The sequence below is a fragment of the Canis lupus genome, chromosome 20, assembly GCF_003254725.2.
Source record: "Canis lupus dingo isolate Sandy chromosome 20, ASM325472v2, whole genome shotgun sequence".
In the NCBI taxonomy this organism is placed as follows: Eukaryota; Metazoa; Chordata; class Mammalia; order Carnivora; family Canidae; genus Canis; species Canis lupus.
The window spans coordinates 52,592,864-52,613,267 of NC_064262.1; the positions used below are offsets into that span (position 1 = coordinate 52,592,864).

A 20,404-nucleotide genomic window follows, 5' to 3' on the forward strand; every position below is an offset into this window, starting at 1 on the left:
CAACTGGACATACAGTTTTCCTGGATAGTCTGACTGCTGTTCTTTTTACCAATGGCAGCTTTATTCTTACTTCATTCCTGAGACTTTCTGATAAAAATGAAGATCCTTGTGGCACCTGGGTGGCTCAGTGGTTAAGCAACTGCCTTCAGCTCAGGTCGTGATCCCGGGGTCCTGGGATCGAGTTCCACATCAGGCCCCCTGCAGGGAGCCTGCTTCTCCCTCTGCCAATGTCTGTCTCTCTCTGTGTCTCTCATTAATAAATAAACTCTAAAAAAAAAAAAAAAAAAAGGTACCTTGGAGATCTGTGAGCCTTAGAATTACATTAATCATTGTAGTGACCCAAAGACCAAAGACACTGGCTAGTACTGTGTGGGGAAATGTGAGGGGGCAGACAAGCAGGAAAACTTTGGAAAATGATAATAATGAACACCAGCAGCCTATGGCCTCAAATCCTCACTGCTGCTTTATTTTTTTTAATTCTATTTATTTATTCATGAGAGACACAGAGAGGCAGAGACACAGGCAGAGGGAGAAGCAGGCTCCCTGCGGGGAGCCCGATGTGGGACTTGATCCCAGCACTTGATCCCACGACTCGAGGATCAGGCCCTGGACTGAAGGCAACGCTAAACCCCTGAGCCACCCGGCTTCCCCTCAATGCTGCTTTCTGAAGTGGTTGCCATTCTCAGCCCCATTTCCTAGATGACAAAACTGAGGCTCGGGGAAGTCTAGTCACTTGCCAAGCTCTCCTGAGCTCTCAGGAGGCAGGATCCCCTGGCCTCCCTCCAGATCTTCCTCCCAGCCGCCCTCAGGATTGCTGGGGACCATTGTGACAGCACCATCTGAGGACAGCTCTTTGGTCACAATGGGCAGTTCTGGACCACAGCGGGACACAGCCTTGGAAGGAACATGTGAGCATCCTCTGGGAGACTGGGGACAGAAGGAGTCTCAGGGTCAGGCCAGAGGCCAAGCGCATTTTCTAGGACTCATAAGTCCCCATGCCACCCCTTGAGGTAAGTAGCATGTGCTCATCCCTGCTATGGAAGCTGAAGTTCACAGGAGCCCAATCACTTATTCCAAGGTGACCTAGCTAGTAACTTCAGTTGTCAGATTCTCCATAAACTATTTGAGGACTTCTCAATGCTCAACTATTTTTTTTTTAATTTTATTTATGAGAGACACACAGAGAGAGAGAGAGAGGCAGAGACACAGGCAGAGGGAGAAGCAGGCTCCATGCAGGGAGCCTGATGTGAGCCTGATGTGGGACTTGATCCCGGGTCTCCAGGGTGAGGCCCTGGGCTGAAGGCGGCACTAAACCGCTGAGCCACCTGGACTGCCCCTGCTCAACTATTTTAGGTGCCAAAGTGATCAAAAAAGCAAACACAGGTGCTGAAAAACTGTGGTGTTGTTAAAATGCTTGATGCCTGTTTTCTAAAGAGGTCAACATGAGCTAGTTGTGAGCTGATGGGGTCCGGGCAGGGCTGGGCCGGCTCCCGGGTTGCTGGTGGCACCCTAGGGGCTGGTCTCTGAGGCGCTGGGAGGAGAGACTCCTCTGCTCTGACCAAAGGCAAGAAAGGCCCAGTCAGCTAAGCAGGCTGCTGGCAGCCGGGAGCTGGAGCGAAGTGCAGCGAGAGGTGTCTCAGCCTCAGACAGTTTGAGGACTGGAAGAGATCCAGGAGAACAACTGCAGAGGGCAGGAGGGCCCATGAGGAAGTGTGTGGCAGAGATGGGACAGTGGCCAGGACTGAGCAGACATAGAGGGGAGAGCCATGGCCTTGACCCCTAAGTGAGGGTGAGGAGAGGGGGCTCCTGTAGCAGACAAACTAAAAAACAATGGTTAATTCTCTCGGCCCTTTTTTTTTTTTTAAGATTTTATTTGTTCATGAGAGACACACAGAGAGAGGCAGTGACACAGGCAGAGGGAGAAGCAGGCTCCCTGCAGGGAGCCCGGTGGGGGTCTCGACCCCAGGACCCCGGGGATCATGCCCTGAGCCAAAGGCAGATGCTCAACCACTGAGCCACCCGGGTGTCCCATGTCCCAGCCCTTCCTGATGCTCATTTTGTAGTGGCCTCGAGAGGGGCCTTTGCACCTGCTGTTCCTTCTGCCTGGAATGTTGTTCCCTCAGGCACCCAGAAGCTCCTCTCCCCCCCTTCACAGCTCTTTGCTCCTCATCTCAGTGACACCATCCCATTTAAACCGGCACCCCTCCCACCCTCACCCCCCATCCTCCTACCCTGTGTCATGCTTTTACCCGCAGCACTTAGCCCCTTCTCCTAACTCTGCAATTTATGGGTGTGCACTTATTCAGTGTTGTCTGTTACCTCCACGCCCCATTATGAACCCCGCGAGGGCACGGATCTCGGTCCGTTTCGTTATCTGACGGTCCCCCCTCCCAGGGGGCACACAGTAAGCGTCAAATGAATGATGATACGCCTGCTTTTCCCGGGGCGGGGGGCAGGCACCGGGGCTGCGCCTGCTTTGTACGGCGTCCCCGGCCCTCCGCCGAGTGCCCGGCGCCTGGCACACTGCAAGGGGTCAAAGGCAGCATTGTCCTCGGGCGGCCGGGCCCTGGCTCACTCCCGGATCTCCGCCCCTCGCAGGTGGCGCCCTGTCCCGCGATGGCCGCGGTCGCCCCGCTGCCCTGCCCGCTGTCCCGGCGGGCCTTCCTCAAGGCCTCGCACTTTGCACTGGGGCCCGACCCGCGGCTGCACGCGGGCGCCATGCAATCCACGTCGCATCGGGACTTCCCGGCCCACCCGGGCGTCACCGGCGCGCCGCGGTGCCAGCAGCCGCCGCGAGGGTCCCTCTTGCCCCGGGACGCGCGCTCGCGGGGCGCCGAGCTCCGGTCCGAGACGCACTGCGCGTTCGCGCCCCCGCCGCCGTGCACGCGCCCCGAGACGCGGGAGCGCACCCCCGCCCTGCAGGGCAGCGGCCTGCGCGTGCACGAGTCCGCGCGCGTCCGCACCGGCGCCTCCACCATGCGCGCCGACTTCGGGTGGCCCGAGGCGCCGGCGCGCGCCCGCGAGCAGATCCACGGCGCGCGTCTCATCTTCGACCGCGACTCGGTGGCGCCCGGCGACCCGGCCAAGCTGCGCATCCCGCCCACCACCCACCAGGACTTCTACGCGCTCCGCGCCCCGTGCCCGCAGCCCCGCGCGCCCTGCTGCCACCTCGGTGAGCGCGCCCCGGGCGCCGGCGCGACGTGCCAGCCCAGTGGTTGGGGGGGGGGACTCCGCGCCCTCCCCCAGGGGACGCGTGGCTAGATCTGGAGATTGTTTGTTTTTCTCTTAAGATTTTATTTATTTATTCATGAGAGAGGCAGAGACACAGGCAGAGGGAGAAGCGGGCTCCCTGTGGGGAGCCGTATGCCCGGACACTAACCCGGGACCCCGGAATCACAGCCTGAGTCAAAGGCAGATGCTCAACCACTGAGCCACCCAGGTGCCCCTGGAGATCGCTTTGGTTGTCAAGGGGTGCCACTAGCAGGGAGTGAATGGAGGCCGAGGATGCTGCTAAACGTCCTACCGTGCACAGGACAGCTCCCCCTAGTCCAGGATTATCCGGCCCCAAATGTCAATAGTACCGAGCCCAAGAAAACCTGGAACCTCCCTGAGCCTCGGTTTCTATATCCATGGAATGGCATAAGCTCCTGAATTTTTCTCAAGGGCCTGTGCCATGGGCAGAAGCCATGAATGGTGGTTTGGAATCAGACAAATCTAAGTCACCCCCACCCCAGCCCTGCCACCCTAGTAGATACGTGACTCTGAGCAAGTCGACCTCTCCAAGCCTGGATTTTCCTCATCTGCAAAATGGGTGCAACAATAGCACCCCACTTCATAGGAGCTGGTGAAGCCAAAAGAGCCCAGAGTGCATGATGCACCTGGCATAGAGTGAGCACTCAAAAAAAAAAAAAAAAGAGTAGCTGCCACTTGTTGGATTTTCCAATTCTGTGACTCTAAGGGACTGCTGGTGGACGTCACTAGTTCAGAGTCCCTCCAAGCTGGACTCAGGGATTGTCAGATCTGGGTTTGACTCGGTTCTGGTTTTGAATTTTCGTGACTTCTGGCAAGTCATTTGGCTTCTCTGAGGCTGTAAAGTGGAGAGAATAAGATGAACCCTGCAGATGAGGCTTGAAGCGCTTACCCTAGATTCCTAGTTCAATACTTGGTAGCTATTCTTGTATCATCCTTTGTATTATTTTTGGTGGTTTTTTTTATTTTTTTAAAGATTTTCTTTATTTATTTGAAAGAGGATGCATACACATGAGTGGGGTGGAGGGCCAAGGGAGAGGGAGAAGCCAACTCCCCGAGGAGCAGGGAGCCTCATGTGGGGCTTGATCCCAGATCCCTGGGATCATGATCCGAGCCAAAGGCAGATGCTTAACCCATTGAGCCACCCAGGAGCCCCTATTTTTGGTGTTTTCCACACAGCCCTCAGGCGAGGCTAGTCAGGGCGGCCCAGCTCCCCTTTCCAGGCAGGGAGTTGCATCCCAGTGGGCCTGAGGCTGCAGGGGCTCAGTGTCCTTTTCTGCTCACTCTTGTTCCTCCTCAGGGGGCCTGAACCCCCTCAGGTGGGACCACAGGAGACAGGACAATGGGACCTCCTACCAGAGACACTTCCAGGCTCTGCCGAGCCCACCTGCCTTGATGTGTAAGAGGGTAAATCGAGGCGGGGCTGGTGCTGCTGGGGAGGGCAGCAGGAGGGGCTGGCTGGTGTTGCCCTTTCCACCTCTGTCCACCCCCAGGCCTCTTCCAGCGTGGAACTGGGAGACTTCAAGATTGGCTATGGGCCCATGTGTTCAGAGCAGAAACAAGCCTACAGGCCTCAGGGTCTGCCCCCAGACAGGTAAAAAGGGATGGTGGCCTTTTACCAGGACAGGGTAAAGGGCTCTCAGTGACATGTGGAGTGTGCTGCCCAAGGCTCTAGGGCCAGTACTTTACGTCTGAGACCTCCATCCCCTACCAGCAAGGCTCTCTACTGGGTCAAGTCACCCACCATTAGCACCCCACGGCTTGGCCTTTGGGAAGTCTGCCCCTCTCCCATTTCCTCCGAGTTGCAAGGGCCCAGATCAGATGAATCCCATCCCCTCTTATCTGCAGGTATGACAAGGCTCAGGCCACAGCCCACATCTACCATGTGAATATTTGTCCTGGAGATGGCCTGTTCCGTGACAGGACCACCAAGGCTGAACACTTCTATGCCCGAGAGCCAGGTGAGCCTACTGCCCGTCCCACCACCCTCCCCCTGCCCCCTTCCCCACAGTGGCCTCCCAGGTCTGCTCAGCACCTGCTCTGCCCCTGGCAGAGCATTTTGTTCTTCACCATGACCAGACTCCAGCATCGCACATCCTGGAAGGAAACTGGTGCCCTGGCCCGGGCAGCCTCACCACCTCCATGCACTCCTTCCATGGCCAGGTCAGCAGGAAGGGGGAGGGAGACACCCCCCACCCCCCAGGCCCAGGCTTAGGCTCACCAGGTAAAAGGGTTTCCCGGGCAGTACCAATAGCAAGTGCAAAGGCCTTGAGGTGAGACTGAGCTTGACACGTGTGGGGGGGGGGCGGGGGGGATCTCCCGGATCTATCTGCCGGTCTAGGGTTAAGGCACTCAACCACTCGGAGCCTCAGTGGCTCTGTCTGCAAAATGAGATACATAGCCTGCTCCCAGCGCCAGCCATGTGGGCCCCAGAGAGGGTGTGAACTATCCAAAGCCGCAGGGCGCTGGCCTCTTCTCTCCCCCCTCCCCGGGTTTTGGGAGACCCCGGGAGCTCCCCACATGCCACGTGGTCCTACAGCTGCCGGTGACCAAGCCACCCAGCCGCCACGTGCCTCACGATAAACTGAAGAGCCACGTGTGCCTCGGGGACTCCTCGCTGCTCGGGCAGTTCCTCCAGACCTCCATGGGCTCGGACTATTGCCCCCCCGAGAAGGCACAGAAGTCGCAGAAGGCGCCCAGTCTCCACTTGCTGCAGAGCAGCCTGCCCCAGGGCACCTACAGTGCGCGGGTTGCAGGGGAGGGGGGGGGGGGTCCCGGCGCAGCTCTAGCCCCGCCCCGGCCGGCTTCGCCCCGCCCACTGCCCGACCCTGGCTCCGCCTCCTGAAGAGCGAGATCCCGCGCGGTGGGCCGCGATCGCAACTCTGCCCCCGGACGACCCGCCCCTTCGAGGACTTGACTCCCCCCTATCCCCCCACCTCCACCGAGGCATCACCCCCGGCCCAGTCCCGACTCTAGGCCCCGCTTTTCCGTCAGGCTCTGGCCCCGCCCCCCGGCCCCGGCCCCGCCCTCCAGCCGGTGCTTGCCACGCCCCGGCCCCTCCCTCCTCCCCGCCTCCTCCTCCATCCTCCCCGCCAACTTCAGCGCGGGCTCTGGCTTCGCCAAGTCCTACCCCATCCCTAATCTCGCGCGCTCCCGCCCAGGGGCCGTGCCTCTCCTCCCTCAGCCCCTCAGCTCGACTACCCCCACCCAAATCTCCAGAAACAGATTTTTTAACCACGAACCAGAAGATGCTGAAGCCTCACAGAACAGCTCCGGCCTCCGTGACTGAGGACATGCTACAGCGGGTGAGGGCGGGGGAGGGGTATCTCCCTGACCCGGTGACCCCCCACATCAGTGCAGCTTTATCTCAGGATGATAATACCATCTCCTCAGGCCCAGAATTAGTGTGAAGTCCGCTCAGGGTCTCTCGAGGGTGACCCCGGGCACAGGGTCATCTTAATGTCAGGGTCAGGGTCAGCTTCTTCGTATCACCAGCCACAGTTATTATACCCCCAGCTGAGGGTTAGCTCCGCGTTGCCTAGGGTCACCGCGGTCCTGAGGTCCTGCCGGGTGTCCCGGGTTTCTCTCCAGCTTCTCATCCAGCTCCTGGGTCAGCCCAAACTAGGCTCCAAACAGCCCACATCCTCAGAACCCAATCATCAGCCTTTGTGCTCCCAGGATCCTATGGGGGGGACGATGTATGGGTCATATGGGGTGGGCCCAGGTAGGCCAGCCAAGCTCCAAGCTGTCTTGCCAGGCTGCCCGCCCTGACTTCACAGTGCAAGTATGGCCACATTGAGCCCCCGCTGGGTGGACAGCGCTTCTTCTCAACCCAATACGAGGATGAGTTTGTCTCCAAGTTCCAGGGCCCAGCAGTGTTGAGATTGGTCAATCTTCAGGACAGCCATGTGCCTCTGGGCTCCCCTCACCCCTGGGGCTGTGGGGCTGGGAACATAGACCCTCGGGCCCCCCAGACCCCTACCTACCCATGCCCTAGTCAGCAATAAACACTGCTTTGACAACCTCCCACCCCTCCCCATCAGTCAGCCATGAAAGAGGATGCTTGGTGGGATGGGAGCTGTGCAGGAGAGAGTGATTCCATCAAACAACCCTGAACGGACACTCCTTGGACCCAGAAGATCGCCCCACTCTGGGCGAGGAGGCCATCCCAGCTTGTGCAAAGGCCTGGTGATTGGACTCAATGTGAGGTGTTCAGGTGCACCAACAAATACGAATGATGTGGAGGGAGTGGAATGTTGAACAGGGCAATGTGGTGAAGGGCTGAGAACACAGGCTGAATGGACAGAGTCCAAATCTTAACTCCTCTGTCCTGGACAGTAGTCTCGGGCAAGTCACTTAACCCCCCTGAGCCTCATCTGTAAGGTGGAAATGAATGTTATAAATGAGAAATGTACACACCTGGTGTGTGTGGCTGGGGGTCAAGGAGGAAGAGCACTTCCCTTCTGAACATGAACGTATGGAGGAAAGAGGAAGACGAGGGTATGGGAAGGAGCTTTCTATCGTTGAGAGAGTCGGGGGAGGGCTCAGAGGAGGGAGACTGAAGGGGTGGAGAAGCTGAGAGTGACCCAGAAATCTCTCCACCATTATGGGTGAAGATCGGAAGGTCAGCAGTTTACTTGCTGCGTGGGTAACCGGTCTCCAGGTCAGAGCTGGGTCCAGGGACGAATCAATAAAAGCCATCAGATATGATCAAGTTCAAGGGAGTAGATGTCCAGCCAGGGATGAAATGAAAAGGTTGGAAAAGGGACGCCTGCCTGGGTGGCTCAACGGTTGGGCGTCTGCCTTCCACCCAGGGCGTGGTCCCAGGGTTCCGGGATCGGGTCCCATATTGGGCTCCCTTCATGGAGCCTGCTTCTCTCTCTGCCTGTGTCTCTGCCTCTCTCTCTCTCTCTGTCTTTCATGAGTGGTAAATAGAATCTTTAAAAAGAGGGGGGGAATCCCTGGGTGGCTCAGCGGTTTAGCACCTACCTTTGGTCCAGGGCATGGTCCTGAGGTCCCGGGATCGAGTCCCACCTTGGGCTCCTTGCATGGGGCCTGCTTCCCCCTCTGCTTGTCTCTACCCACCCACCCCCTCTCTCTCATGAATAAATAAAAAAAATCTTAAGAAAGGAAGGAAGGAAGGAAGGAAGGAAGGAAGGAAGGAAGGAAGGAAGGAAAGAAAGGAAAGAAAGGAAGGAAGGAAGGAAGGAAGGAAGGAAGGAAGGAAGGAAGAAAGAAAGAAAGAAAGAAAGAAAGAAAGAAAGAAGAAAAGAAAGAAAGAAAAGAAGAAAGGAAGAAAGAAAGAAAGAAAGAAAGAAAGAAAGAAAGAAAGAAAGAAAGAAAGAAAGAAAGAAAGAAAAGGGGATCCCTGGGTGGCGCAGCGGTTTGGCGCCTGCCTTTGGCCCAGGGCGCGATCCTGGAGACCCAGGATCGAATCCCACATCGGGCTCCCGGTGCATGGAGCGTGCTTCTCCCTCTGCCTGTGTCTCTGCCTCTCTCTCTCTGTGTGTGACTATCATAAATAAATAAAAATTTATTTCAAAAAAAAAGAAAAGGTTGGAAAGGAGGAAGAGGGAGTGGAGCCCTGAAGCCCATCAGGGACAAGGTTTGACAATCCTACCATGGTACCTTGGACAGCGCTCCCCCCCCCCCCCCCCAAGGTCTGGGGTGTGGTGAGATTGGGTCTGTCTAGGATAAAATGAGCCTTGGTGGCCATGCCCAGGGTCCGCTTCTGTAGGCTGTAGAGAATCTGGTTTCGGGGAATGAACATGGCTCCCTGACCCTGTAGTCAGACCTTCAAAGACCAAGACCTCCAATCCAATGAGCCACTAAGAGCCAAGCTCAAGCCTGGCCAGGAGTATTTTCCCCATGGGCAGCAATTCTGTAGAGCCCGGTTGTCATCTCCACAGAACAGGAGTCCAGCTTTGGGTCCCACAGTAAGATGGCCCTTTGGGTGCACTCATAGTATCTATGTAAGTATCTTCTAGCCGCAGAGGACCCCTCGTGTTTGCTTCCGCTAAAGATGTACATGACACACTTCTGAATTGCCTCATGATAAACCAGGATTTCTCAACCCCGTACTATTGACATTTTCGATGGGATCAATCTTGTCAGAGGCCCTTATGTGTGTTGTAGGATGTTCAGCATCATCCCTGACCTCTATCCACCACAGGCCAGTAGCATTCTCCTTTTAGCCCAGCCAATGGTGACAACCAAAAATATCTCCAGGCATTGCCAAATGTCCCCTGGGTAGGGGTGATGGGGGTGGTGGTGCAGAGAAAACAGTGGCCCTGGTTGAGAACTACGGCAATAAACCCATCCTGCAATTATCCCCAGGACAAAATCAGGCTCTCCTGATGAAACTGGTCTGTTGACCAGATGACTACTAACAAAAAGGTTTTTCTGGGCAGCCGGAGTGGCTCAGCGGTTTAGTGCCGCCTTTGGCCCAGGGTGTGATCCTGGGGACCCAGGATCGAGTCCTACATTGGGCTCCCCACAAGGAGCCTGCCTCTCCCTCTGTCTGTGTCTCTGCCTCTCTCTCTGTGTCTCTCATGAATAAACAAAATCTTTTTTTATTTTTTAAAGATTTATTTATTTATTCATTCAGAGAGAGCGAGAGAGAGGCAGAGACACAGGCAGAGGGAGAAGCAGGCTCCATGCAGGAAGCCCGAAGTGGGACTCGATCCCGGGTCTCCAGGATCACACCCCGGGCTGCAGGCAGCGCTAAACTGCTGCACCACCAGGCCTACCCTAAAATCTTCTTTTAAAAAAGGGTTTTTCCTTCATGCCTTGCCTGCCAGGAAGCTCAGAAAGCTTATATCGGTGTTCATTTCCATGTAGCTCTGGTTGCACGATTGTTTGTGCTTCTGCGTGGTTCTTGGAATGGTTTAAAGCAACCCAGACACCAGATGAAAGATAATGGGTAAGAGTTACAAGGAGGCAGATTTCCATACAAATTGAAGCATTTTCTAAAAATGGAACTGACTAACCCCGGGATGGGTAGCCAGGAAAGAACGGGAGCTTTACTAGAAATATTTTCAGTGTAGAAAGATGCTTCATCATGATTTGGGACATGTTTTATGGATTTATGTTTCTCCCTCTGTATATTCCATTCACCCTTCCCCATGCCAAAAAAGCATTTCTTATCAACTACAAACCCCAAAAGGTTTATAAAATAAGATAAATAAAGTAGGTAGGATTGAACATGGGAGAACGGATTAATTTTTAAAGAAAAATAGTGCAGCACTGAGGGGGGCACTTGACGGGATGAGCACTGGGTGTTATTCTGTATGTTGGCAAATTGAACACCAATAAAAAATAAATTTATTATTATTAAAAAAAAGAAAAATAGTGCATCACGGAGCAGCAGAATTCAGACCTGCCACTTCGCTGTCTTTCTATCCCTCAGCAATGATGTCATGTTGTACTCCTCACTTTCCTCGTGTGTCAAGTGGGTTGGCCATAGTTCTTCATAAAATGGGTACAAGATTTATTTTTATTTTTAATTTTTTTAATTTTTTTTAACTTTTTTTTTTTTATTTATTTATGATAGTCACAGAGAGAGAGAGAGAGGCAGAGACACAGGCAGAGGGAGAAGCAGGCTCCATGCACTGGGAGCCCGACGTGGGATTCGATCCCGGGTCTCCAGGATCATGCCCCGGGCCAAAGGCAGGCGCCAAACCGCTGCGCCACCCAGGGATCCTGGGTACAAGATTTAAATAAAATATGCACATACCATTCTTAGAACAGGGCCTAGCATTTGGCTGCAGCGTGAAGACGGCTGCAGTACCCATATATTTTTTTAACATCTTAGTCATTTTTGTTGCAAGTGACAGAAACCCAGTTTGGTCTAGCTCAAGTAGAAAGGAATTTTATTGACTTTGTTGGAAAGGAAACCACAAGCCCAAAATGGTGTAACCTGGGCCAGGCTAAGTCACCAAACCAGGGGTTAATACCTAACCTTATCGCAGTTTCAACCACCCCCAGAAATGTCTTTTTTTTTTTTTTTTTTAAGATTTTATTTATTCATGAGAGACAGAAAGAGAGAGGCAGAGACACAGGCAGAAGGAGAAGCAGGCTCCATGCAAGAGCCCGACGTGGGACTCGATCCCGGGTCTCCAGGATCACACCCCAGGCTGAAGGCAACACTAAGCTGCTGGGCCACTGGAGCTGCCCCAGAAATGTTAAGTCTTAATTACCAATTGGGAATTTTTTGATAAGCACAAAGGTAATCTGTAGCATGGACCTTCACCAGGGACAAAAGGTGAGGCAATCGATTTAATAAAATCCCCCCTGCCTTCCCCTAAGGGCAAGTGACTGTAACAATCCTTTGGCTTATAACTTTCTTTCCCTAACCCCCTTCCTATAAAAACCTTCCACATTGTACAACTCCTTGGAGTGTCCCTCTATGTGTTAGAAGGGATGCTGCCCAATTCATGAATCTTTTTAAGATTTTATTAGAGGGACGCCTTGGTGGCTCAGTAGTTGAGCATCTGCCTTCGGCTTGGGTCGTGATCCCAGGGTCCTGGGATCAAGTCCCACATCGGGCTCCCTGCAAGGAGCCTGCTTCTCCCTCTGCCTGTGTCTCTGCCCCCTTCTCTCTGTGTCTCACATGAATAAATAAATAATTTTTAAAAAGATTTTATTAGAGAACAAGGGGTGGTGGTGGAGAGAGAGCAGAGAGAGGGGGAGAAGCAGGCTGCCTGCTGAGCAGGAAGCTGAAAGTGGGACTTGATTGATCCCAGGACCCTGGGATCATGACCTGAGCTGAAGGCAGCTGCTTAACCAACTGAACCACCCGAGCGTCCCTCATGAATTATCTAATAAAGCCAATTAAACCTTCAAATTTATTTGGATAAATTTGTTTTTTACAATTTAGAAATAAGAAAATCCAGAAGCTCCCCGTCACCTCGCAATCCTATTATCCCTCTAAATGGTGGCAAAAGAGGATGCTAACAACCTCTAGATTAAAGCCTTAAAGAAAGAGGGGAGGTCTTGCCCTCAACTCCTCTTTTGGAATTTTTTTTGTTAAATATTTTATTTATTCATGAGAGACACAGAGAGAGGCAGAGGGAGAAGGAGGCTCCCTGCGGGGAGCCCGGTGTGGGACTTGATCTCAGGACCCCGGGATCATGATCTGAGCCAAAGGCAGAGGGTCAACCACTGAGCCACCCAGGCATCCCCTCTTGTTGGAATTTAAAGGACATTTGAGTCACATGCCCAGCCCCGAGCCAATCACTGTGCCCAGGCGGATAGAATGCTATGATTGGATGGCCCAGCTCACAGGCCCACCCCTGGGTGACTTGGTTCCCCAAGCCCTACCACGACGTTTGAGCCTGGAGCCCAACCTCGCCGGACCCTGTCTCCTAGCAACAGACCAGCGTCTGCCTCTCCCCTTAGCATCTATATTGCCCCAGGTTACAACGCGGAGGGTGGAAAGATATCTAATAGGCACTTCCCAAAGGAGGGTAATTGCACGTTTATAGACCGGGAGTGCTCAGTGTTGCAAAATAGCCTGAGGCATCGAGTGGCCCCTGGTTCTCCTATAATCCCAGTCTTATCTTCCACGTTATTACTAATTTCCTCCTCTAGCTTGGGGCCGAGAATTCAACTCTGGCAGTCTCACAAAATCAAGGGGATGCTAGTCTCTGCTGCAAGAAGTGTGTAGAGGCAGCTGGCGGCGTCTAAGGAGACCCTGCTGGAGGCTTTGTGAAGGCACCCACATATTTCAACACCCTGATATTTTTCTCAAATAGTTTTCTCAAGAGACATGTGACTAGAGTCCCAAAATAAAATAAGCAAGATTTTTTTTTAAGGATTTTATTTATTCTAGGGAGAGAGGAGAGAGGAAGCAGGGGAGGAGCAGAGGGAGAGAGATAAGCAGACTCCATGCTGAGCATGGAGCCTGAAGTAGGGTTCAATCTCAGGACCCTGAGATCATGACCTGAGCTGAAACCAAGAGTGGATGCTTAACTTTAACCAACAGAGCCACCCAGGCACTCCCAAATAGGCAAGATTTCAATCAGCTTATTTTTCTTCCACATAACAGGAATTTCTTGTTTCTCTTCTCAGGGCAGATTGTATGCACGGCAATAAATCTAGGGAGTCCCATTCAGTTTATAGTGAATATCTTGTCTGCGGTGGCCCCGTCCCTCTACCTCACCTTTGCTCCACCAATTCCACATTTTAGGTAGTTCCCTCAATATCCTTCCCTTTCCAGGTACTAATTCTAAATTAGTCAAGACTATCATGGATTCAAGGAACAGATACCCACTAAAACCAACTCAATGCCCAGGAAATTTGTTGGCTCATGGTATTGGAAAGAATGAGGGCTTCTGGCTTCAGGTATGGCTATATCCAGGAGCTCAGCCAATATAGACAGAACTTTCTCTTCAACTCTCACCCGTACATCCTGGTATAGATTGGCTTCAATCTGTAGACTGTTCTTCCTGACATCTGGGGTGGGGGGAACTGCAGGTAGGATGAGGTCCTATCTACAGTTTCTAATCCCGGAGGAAGAACGAGACCCTCCAATGTCATATCCTCCAACCTAATGGTTGTGGCCAGGAGATGGGATTCTCTGAGTGGTCAATTTAGTGATTGAGTGATACTGGGGGGCTGTGTTAGATTGGAGTAGTGGGGAAGAATCCACAGAGGGAAAGCAAGGTGCTGATAGAGCTACTTAGCAGACAGGGGTGCCTGGGTGGCTCAGTCGATGAAGCATCTGACCCTTTATTTCAGCCCGGGTCATGAGATGGAACCCCACATTGAGCCCTGAGTAGGGCTCTGTGCTCAGTGGGGAGTCCGCTTGAGAGTCTCTCTGTCTCTGCCCTCCCCACCCTCTAAAATAATAAATAAATCTTAAAAAAAAAAAAAAGATAGCAGACAGAAAAAAACAGCTGTCATTACAAGTATTATTTACTATGGAATCTTCCAGGAGGTGGTAAGATGAGGAACCAGTGACATAATCCAATTTCAGTTTCAGATCTCTCAGATCTGCCGTGGGCTTTTCCACAGAAAGGTGGAAAGCCAGTTTCAGACCTCGAGTTCGGTACAGATCTAGAAGGTTCAGGAAAGAAAAGGGAAAAGACCTGGAGGCCTAATTTGCTTGAGGCTGTATTCAAGGGTAGGTGGTGTCAGAATTCACCAAAGACCATCAGAAATATACCTGTAAGTAAAAAAAAAAAAAAAAAAGTTTTTTAGCTTGGTCCAGCAGGGAAGATCATAGGCCAGGAAGCGTGGGTGCCTCCATAAGAGGCTGTTGGAGGACAGGTGGGCACCACATAGGATTCAGGCATGTGCTGGGTAGTTTTAAAGAGAATTACAAAGAGAAGAAGCAATTCTAGGTTGGTGCTGTTGGGAAGCAGGGAGCAGACTGGTGACTGGGTATTTGGATGATTTTTTTAAAAAATATTTTTATTTATTCATCAGAGACACAGAGAGGGAGGCAGAGACATAGGCAGAGGGAGAAGCAGGCTCCCTGCAAGGCGCCTGATGTGGGACTTGATCCCGGGACTTCAGGATCACGACCTGAGCCGAAGGCAGGTGCTCAACTGCTGAGCCACCCAGGCCTCCCTATTTGGATGATTTTTATCTCAGAAGTGGGAGGATGGACGCGGAGCTGTCATTGGTAAGAAGCAGTAGCAGTTGTGTCAGTCCGGGAGACGAGGGCGTGTATTCGTTTCTGTGGTTGCAGAGTGTCCTTGTCTCTCGCTTGGTTCAGACGTGGTCACAGAGCGGCCTTGTGTGATCATTGTTTATACTCTGTGACCAGTGTTTATGCTCAGTGAAGAACATCAGGGCCCAGCTGCCAGCTGCCGGGGCTGGTGTTCGCTCCCTCTTTGCGGGGATCTGGGTCTCCAGGTAAAGTCTGCCCAGAGTCCTGCCCAGCTGTGTGGCCTAGGCCTCTCCAGAGATCGTCACTCCGGTGGGCAGCAGACACAGGCAGTCCACCAGTGACAGCAGTGAGTGACCCACCAGCCCGGTAGGAGGAGGAGGAGGAGAACACTCAGGGACGCGGCTCCCAACCCTTTCCTTGGGGCGTCTTACAGGGAGCCGCCGGGCTGAGCAAAGATTAACAACTTTGCAAACTGCAGGGCTTCTCGGAGCCGTGGCTTTGCGGATGTGCACGGCCAGCGACACAGAAGGTCTGGTCTTTCCGAACAAAGATTCGAGCCAGAGGCAGGGACAGAGACGGAGACGCAGGGGCAGAGGCGGGAAAAGTGACAGCAACTGAGGCCGAGAGGCCGAGGCGGGGAGGGCGGCAGAGACAGCGGGACGCGGCCGGAGGGGCGGAGGGGCGGAGGGGCGGAGGCGGCCCGAGAGGGAGGGCGAGGCGCGGCGGGCCGGGCGCCCGGGCGCAGACAAAGGCGCGGCGGCGAGCGGGGCGGCCGGGCCGGGACAAAGGCCGGCCCGGGGGGCGGGGGCAGCGATGGCGACGGCCGCGGCGGGCGCGGGCGAACTACAAGTCCCAGCAGCTCCCGCTGCGGCCCTCGGCCGGCCCCTCTCGCTCCCCGGGAGCGCCTGGCGGGGCCGCTGGGCCGAGGGGGCCGCCGGCGGGGCTGGCGGGCGGGGGGCTTCCTGCGGGCCCCGGGGGCGCGGCGGGCCGGGCAGGGGCGAGGGGCGCCGGGTGAGTGTCCCCGCGAGCGGGCCGGGCGGGCGGGGGCCGGGGCCGGGCGGCGGCGGGGGCGGGCGCGGGGCGCGGCCCGGGGCGACCTCTGTCCGCCGCTCCCCCCACGCCACCCCCCGCCCGCGCGCCGCCCGCCCGGCCCCGGAGAGCGGGGTCGCGGGCGGGAGGGGAGGGCGAGGGGGCCCCCCGCGGCCCGCGGGCCTAGCGCGCCCTTTCCGCCGCCGCGTCCCCGGGGGGAGGGCCCAGCCCGAGCTGGGCGCCTGAAATCGGGAGGGGTTGCGGGGGTGGGGGGCACCCCTCAGCTGGGGGGGGGGCGGGAGCTCAGGACGCCCCCTCCCCTGGAGGCGATCCAGACCCCCTCCATCCCAGGAACCCTGGAAGACCCCCGAAGTATTGTTGTCCCCACCCTCCAGCCTGAGGTCGGGAGTTCAGGAGGCCCTTCCTCAGGAGGGGGATCCAGGGGTTCCCTCTGGCCCCCTGGAGCCCAGGTATTGTTCCCCTCACTCTCCAGTCTTGGGGCCCAGAGTTCTGGAAGCCCTTTCCCAGGAGGTGATCCAGGGATCCACCTACCCCCGTCTTCAGCTAAGAGGTGGGAATTTGCAAGGCCACTTCTCAGAAGGCAATCTAAAGGCGTCCCTGGCCCCCAGGAACCCAGGAAGGGACCCAGGCATTGTTCCCCCTCACCCTCCAAATGTGGTGTCTGGGTCCAGGAGGTGATCTAAGAACTCCACCCTCTCCATTTGCTTAGCCACTTCCAGCTGTGGGGTTGTGGTTGGAGATGTCCCTCCCCCCTGGGACAGATCTGTCTGCTCCTCACCCCCAGCCTTGGGGTGGATAGCTCGAGGCATCACCTCCCCATCAGGTAATCCTGAGCTCCTTTTGCTCCCCAGAAGGGCTCCCAGCTATTGTTTGTCCACCTGGCTTCCAACATCCAGGCATGAGGCTGGAATTCTGGATCTTTTCTCTAGGAGGGAACTAAAGTATCCTGACACCCATCCCCATACCTCAGCCTTGGGATCAGGAATCTCCCTTTCCTAGGAGATGACCCAGGAGCCCCGCCAGTAACCTAAGAGGGGCCCCAAGTATTATTTTGCCCTCTCCCTCCCCCAGGAGTTAGAATTCAGGATCTGCTATGCAGGTGGGCAAACAGGTATAACACCTGTCCCTGCTCCCCTGGCTATGGGGTCTATGGGCCTCCCTGTACCCCAATGTGTCCCACCATATTCCCTCAATCCCTCTAGCTTTAGGAACTGGCATTTGGATACACAAGTGTTTTGACAGTCACTCCCAACCCTGAAATGTGAGGTCTGGCATTTACGTGGCCTCTTCCCCAGCAAACAGGCTAGAGGTTCACCTGCCCTCCCCCAGTGATGCAAGGGAATTACCAGGTGTTGTTTGCCCCCCACTCATCCCCCAGATACCAACTTCAGAGCTCAGGATGCTTCCTCTCCACAAGATAAGCCAGAGGTTGCCCTTGGTACTAGGAACTCCCAGATATGTCACCCCCAACTATGGGAATGGAATTTAGGTCATGTACTTAGGACCGAGGCACTCACCCTCTTCCCCCTGAGGGATCACCAGTCAAGGGGGTAGGAACCCTGGACTCTGTCTCCTCCACAGGACCCAAGCTTCGCACCAGAGGAGGAGGAGCCCAAGATGGAGAGAGGGGCAGAGCCCTGGAGCTGGGTACTAGAGACCTCTAGTGCTGGGTCCCCTGACTTCCATCCAGGTGTGCTGAGAAGGGAAGCTTCCCCCCATCCCCCGCTCCGTGTCCCACCAGGGTCCCTCTTCTCCCTGTCCTGGCTGGAGTGCACCACAAGTCTCCCCGCAATCTGAGACAAGAGAAGGATCCCGGAGTGGGTTCTGGGGCATGGCACGGCCCCCTCTCACTTCCCTGCCCAGACTCTGAAAGAGGCCCCCTGTCTTCCAGAACCTGCCTCCACCCACCCTCTGTCCTCACCCTGCAGATCCTGCCCCAGAAGCAGCCAGCACCTCCACACCAGGGATGCGGCGCTCGGTCCTGGTCAGGAACCCAGGCCACAAGGGCCCGAGGCCCACTTATGAAGAGCTCGACTCCGACTCAGAGGACCTGGACCCCAACCCTGAAGAGCTGGACCCAGTTTGTGAAGACCCAGAGCCTGACCCAGAAGACCTCAACACTGTCTCTGAAGACGTGGACCCCAGCTATGAAGATCTGGAGCCTGTCTCTGAAGATCTGGACCCTGACGCTGACCCCGATGCGGAAGCTCCGAGCTCCATCTCAGCCACTCGAGACTCGGATCCCCAAGATCTCGACCCCATGTCTTCAAGTTTCGACCTCGATCCAGACGTCATCGGCCCTGTCCCCTTGGTTCTTGACCCTAACAACGAGCCCCTCAGCCCCACCGAATCCCCAGACCTGGACCCCCTCTCGTCCGGCCTCACTGCCACTCCCGAGGTCCTGACCCCCAGCCCCGCGGTGCTCCCGGCCCCTGCCAGCCCTCCCCGGCCCTTCTCCTGCCCCGACTGCGGGCGAGCCTTCCGCCGCAGCTCGGGGCTGAGCCAGCACCGCCGCACCCACAGCGGCGAGAAGCCCTACCGCTGCCCCGACTGCGGCAAGTCGTTCAGCCACGGCGCCACGCTGGCCCAGCACCGCGGCATCCACACGGGCGCGCGGCCCTACCAGTGCGCCGCCTGCGGCAAAGCGTTCGGCTGGCGCTCCACGCTGCTCAAGCACCGCAGCAGCCACAGCGGCGAGAAGCCGCACCACTGCCCGGTGTGCGGCAAGGCCTTCGGTCACGGCTCGCTGCTGGCGCAGCACCTGCGCACGCACGGCGGCCCGCGGCCCCACAAGTGCCCCGTGTGCGCCAAGGGCTTCGGGCAGGGCTCCGCGCTGCTGAAGCACCTGCGCACGCACACGGGCGAGCGGCCCTACCCGTGCCCGCAGTGCGGCAAGGCCTTCGGCCAGAGCTCGGCGCTGCTGCAGCACCAGCGCACGCACACGGCCGAGCGCCCGTACCGCTGTCCCCACTGCGGCAAGGCCTTCGGCCAGAGCTCCAACTTGCAGCACCACCTGCGCATCCACACGGGCGAGCGGCCGTACGCCTGCCCCCACTGCTCCAAGGCCTTTGGGCAGAGCTCGGCGCTGCTGCAGCACCTGCACGTGCATTCCGGGGAGCGCCCCTACCGCTGCCAGCTCTGCGGCAAGGCCTTTGGCCAAGCCTCCAGCCTCACCAAGCACAAGCGGGTGCACGAGGGCGCAGCGGCAGCCGCCGCCGCCGCCGCTGCTGCAGCTGCCGCCGCAGGCCTAGACCTCAGCCCTGCCTCGATGTTGAGGCCAGGGCAGGTCTCCCTCCTGGGTCCTGAGGCCGTGTCCGTTCTCGGCTCTGGCCTGGGCCTCAGCCCTGGCCCCAGCTCTGGCCTTGGCTCTGACCCTGGCTCGGTGCTGGGCTCCCTCCCTAATCCCAGCCCCAGAGCTGTCTCCGGCTCTGAATCCACCCCCACCCCTGAGTCTGTTAAGTCTTCTGACCCTAAGCCTGGTCACAGCGCCAATCCTGACCTTGTGGCCGGCCCTGAGCAGGATCCAGTGCCCAGCCCCAACCCCAACCCCGAGTCTCACCCTGAGCCCTGCTCTCCCGCCCATGACACTGCCAGCCCAGTGCTCCCTACTGGCGAGAGTCCCGAGTGGGTGCAGGAGCAAGGGGCACTGCTGGGGCCGGATGGCTGAAGTGGACGCCGACACTCACGGGGGCCTGGGGAAGTTGTGTGTCATGCAGTTTAGTAAAATCCTCCCACTGCCTCCTGGCTCTGTGTCGTGTGGTTTGCCTGTTTCTCTTTTTCCCCTGATGCATGGCCCCTTCCTCAGGAGATGGGAGGGTGTGGCCTGTGCCTGCCATAGCTGGAACCCCGATCTCCTGGCTCCCCCCTCAATCCTCCAGGCTTCCTAGTTCCCCCACAAGCTCTCACACAGATCCCTCCCAGCAGTCACCCCTCTGCTCCCCCAGGCCTGGCCAGCCTAGTCTAGGACAGTCTTTCCCTGCAGGTGGTCTGAGCAGGATCTCTTCCCTTTGGCTTTCCAAGTGGTGAAATTTCTGGCATGTCGACAGTCTAGTAGGCTGATAATGGAGGCTGATAGGGGACCCTGCAGGCAGACCTACCCCATCTGCTCCCATAGCCTTGCTCCTCTCAGCCCAGGTTATAGGCACGGTGCTGGACAGAAGAAGTTGCTCATTGATGTGTTCAACAAAAATCTGTTGATTGCTGGGGTCCCAGCCGGGAGCAAGATAAGCATCGCCTTCACAGAAGTCACAGATGTCAAATTCAGGAACGTTTCAGAAGCAGTTACAAGGTATAGTTCATATAAGAGAAGCATAACAAGACTTGTATCCCCAACCCCCCCATCAGATAGGTAATGTGCAAAGGACATAGCAAGGTTTGGAAGAGACGAATCTCACACAACAGCATGAATACTCATCACGCTCATGATCCGCAAAAGGATCAAGACTTTTTTTTCTTTTTACGATTTTATTTATTTTATTTATTCATAAG

At 56.0% G+C, this 20,404-nt stretch overlaps 1 protein-coding gene and 1 non-coding gene across 14 annotated transcripts; one reads left to right on the forward strand and one right to left on the reverse strand.

Moving 5' to 3' along the window:
• Window positions 1-853: 853 nt before the first annotated feature.
• Window positions 854-19,660, forward strand: ZNF358 (zinc finger protein 358). 13 transcript variants are annotated; one of them, XM_049098034.1, is made up of 8 exons: window positions 854-1,010; window positions 2,599-3,172; window positions 4,550-4,656; window positions 4,743-4,843; window positions 5,098-5,210; window positions 5,303-5,412; window positions 17,498-17,606; window positions 17,845-19,660. In XM_049098034.1, the coding sequence occupies exons 1-8, from the start codon at window positions 996-998 to the stop codon at window positions 19,581-19,583; spliced, it is 2,868 nt and encodes a 955-aa protein (XP_048953991.1). In that variant the 5' UTR covers window positions 854-995; the 3' UTR covers window positions 19,584-19,660. The 13 variants fall into 13 exon arrangements, with proteins under 13 accessions (XP_048953991.1, XP_048953992.1, XP_048953993.1 ...); XM_049098035.1 differs by lacking the exon at window positions 2,599-3,172 and having other exon boundaries at window positions 880-1,010; XM_049098036.1 differs by lacking the exon at window positions 2,599-3,172 and having other exon boundaries at window positions 880-1,010; window positions 4,550-4,648.
• Window positions 19,661-20,254: 594 nt separating this feature from the next.
• Window positions 20,255-20,354, reverse strand: LOC112667018 (small nucleolar RNA U13). Its single transcript, XR_003141011.1, has one exon. It is a non-coding gene; the product is annotated as a small nucleolar RNA U13 (small nucleolar RNA).
• Between the last annotated feature and the right edge of the window lie 50 nt (window positions 20,355-20,404).

Bases quoted from the DNA above. Each gene is read 5' to 3' on its own strand.
- ZNF358 (XM_049098034.1), top strand. The intron at 3,173-4,549 runs GTGAGCGCGCCC...GTTCCTCCTCAG, and splicing joins CGCGCCCTGCTGCCACCTCG to GGGGCCTGAACCCCCTCAGG. The intron at 4,657-4,742 runs GTAAATCGAGGC...GTCCACCCCCAG, and splicing joins CTGCCTTGATGTGTAAGAGG to GCCTCTTCCAGCGTGGAACT.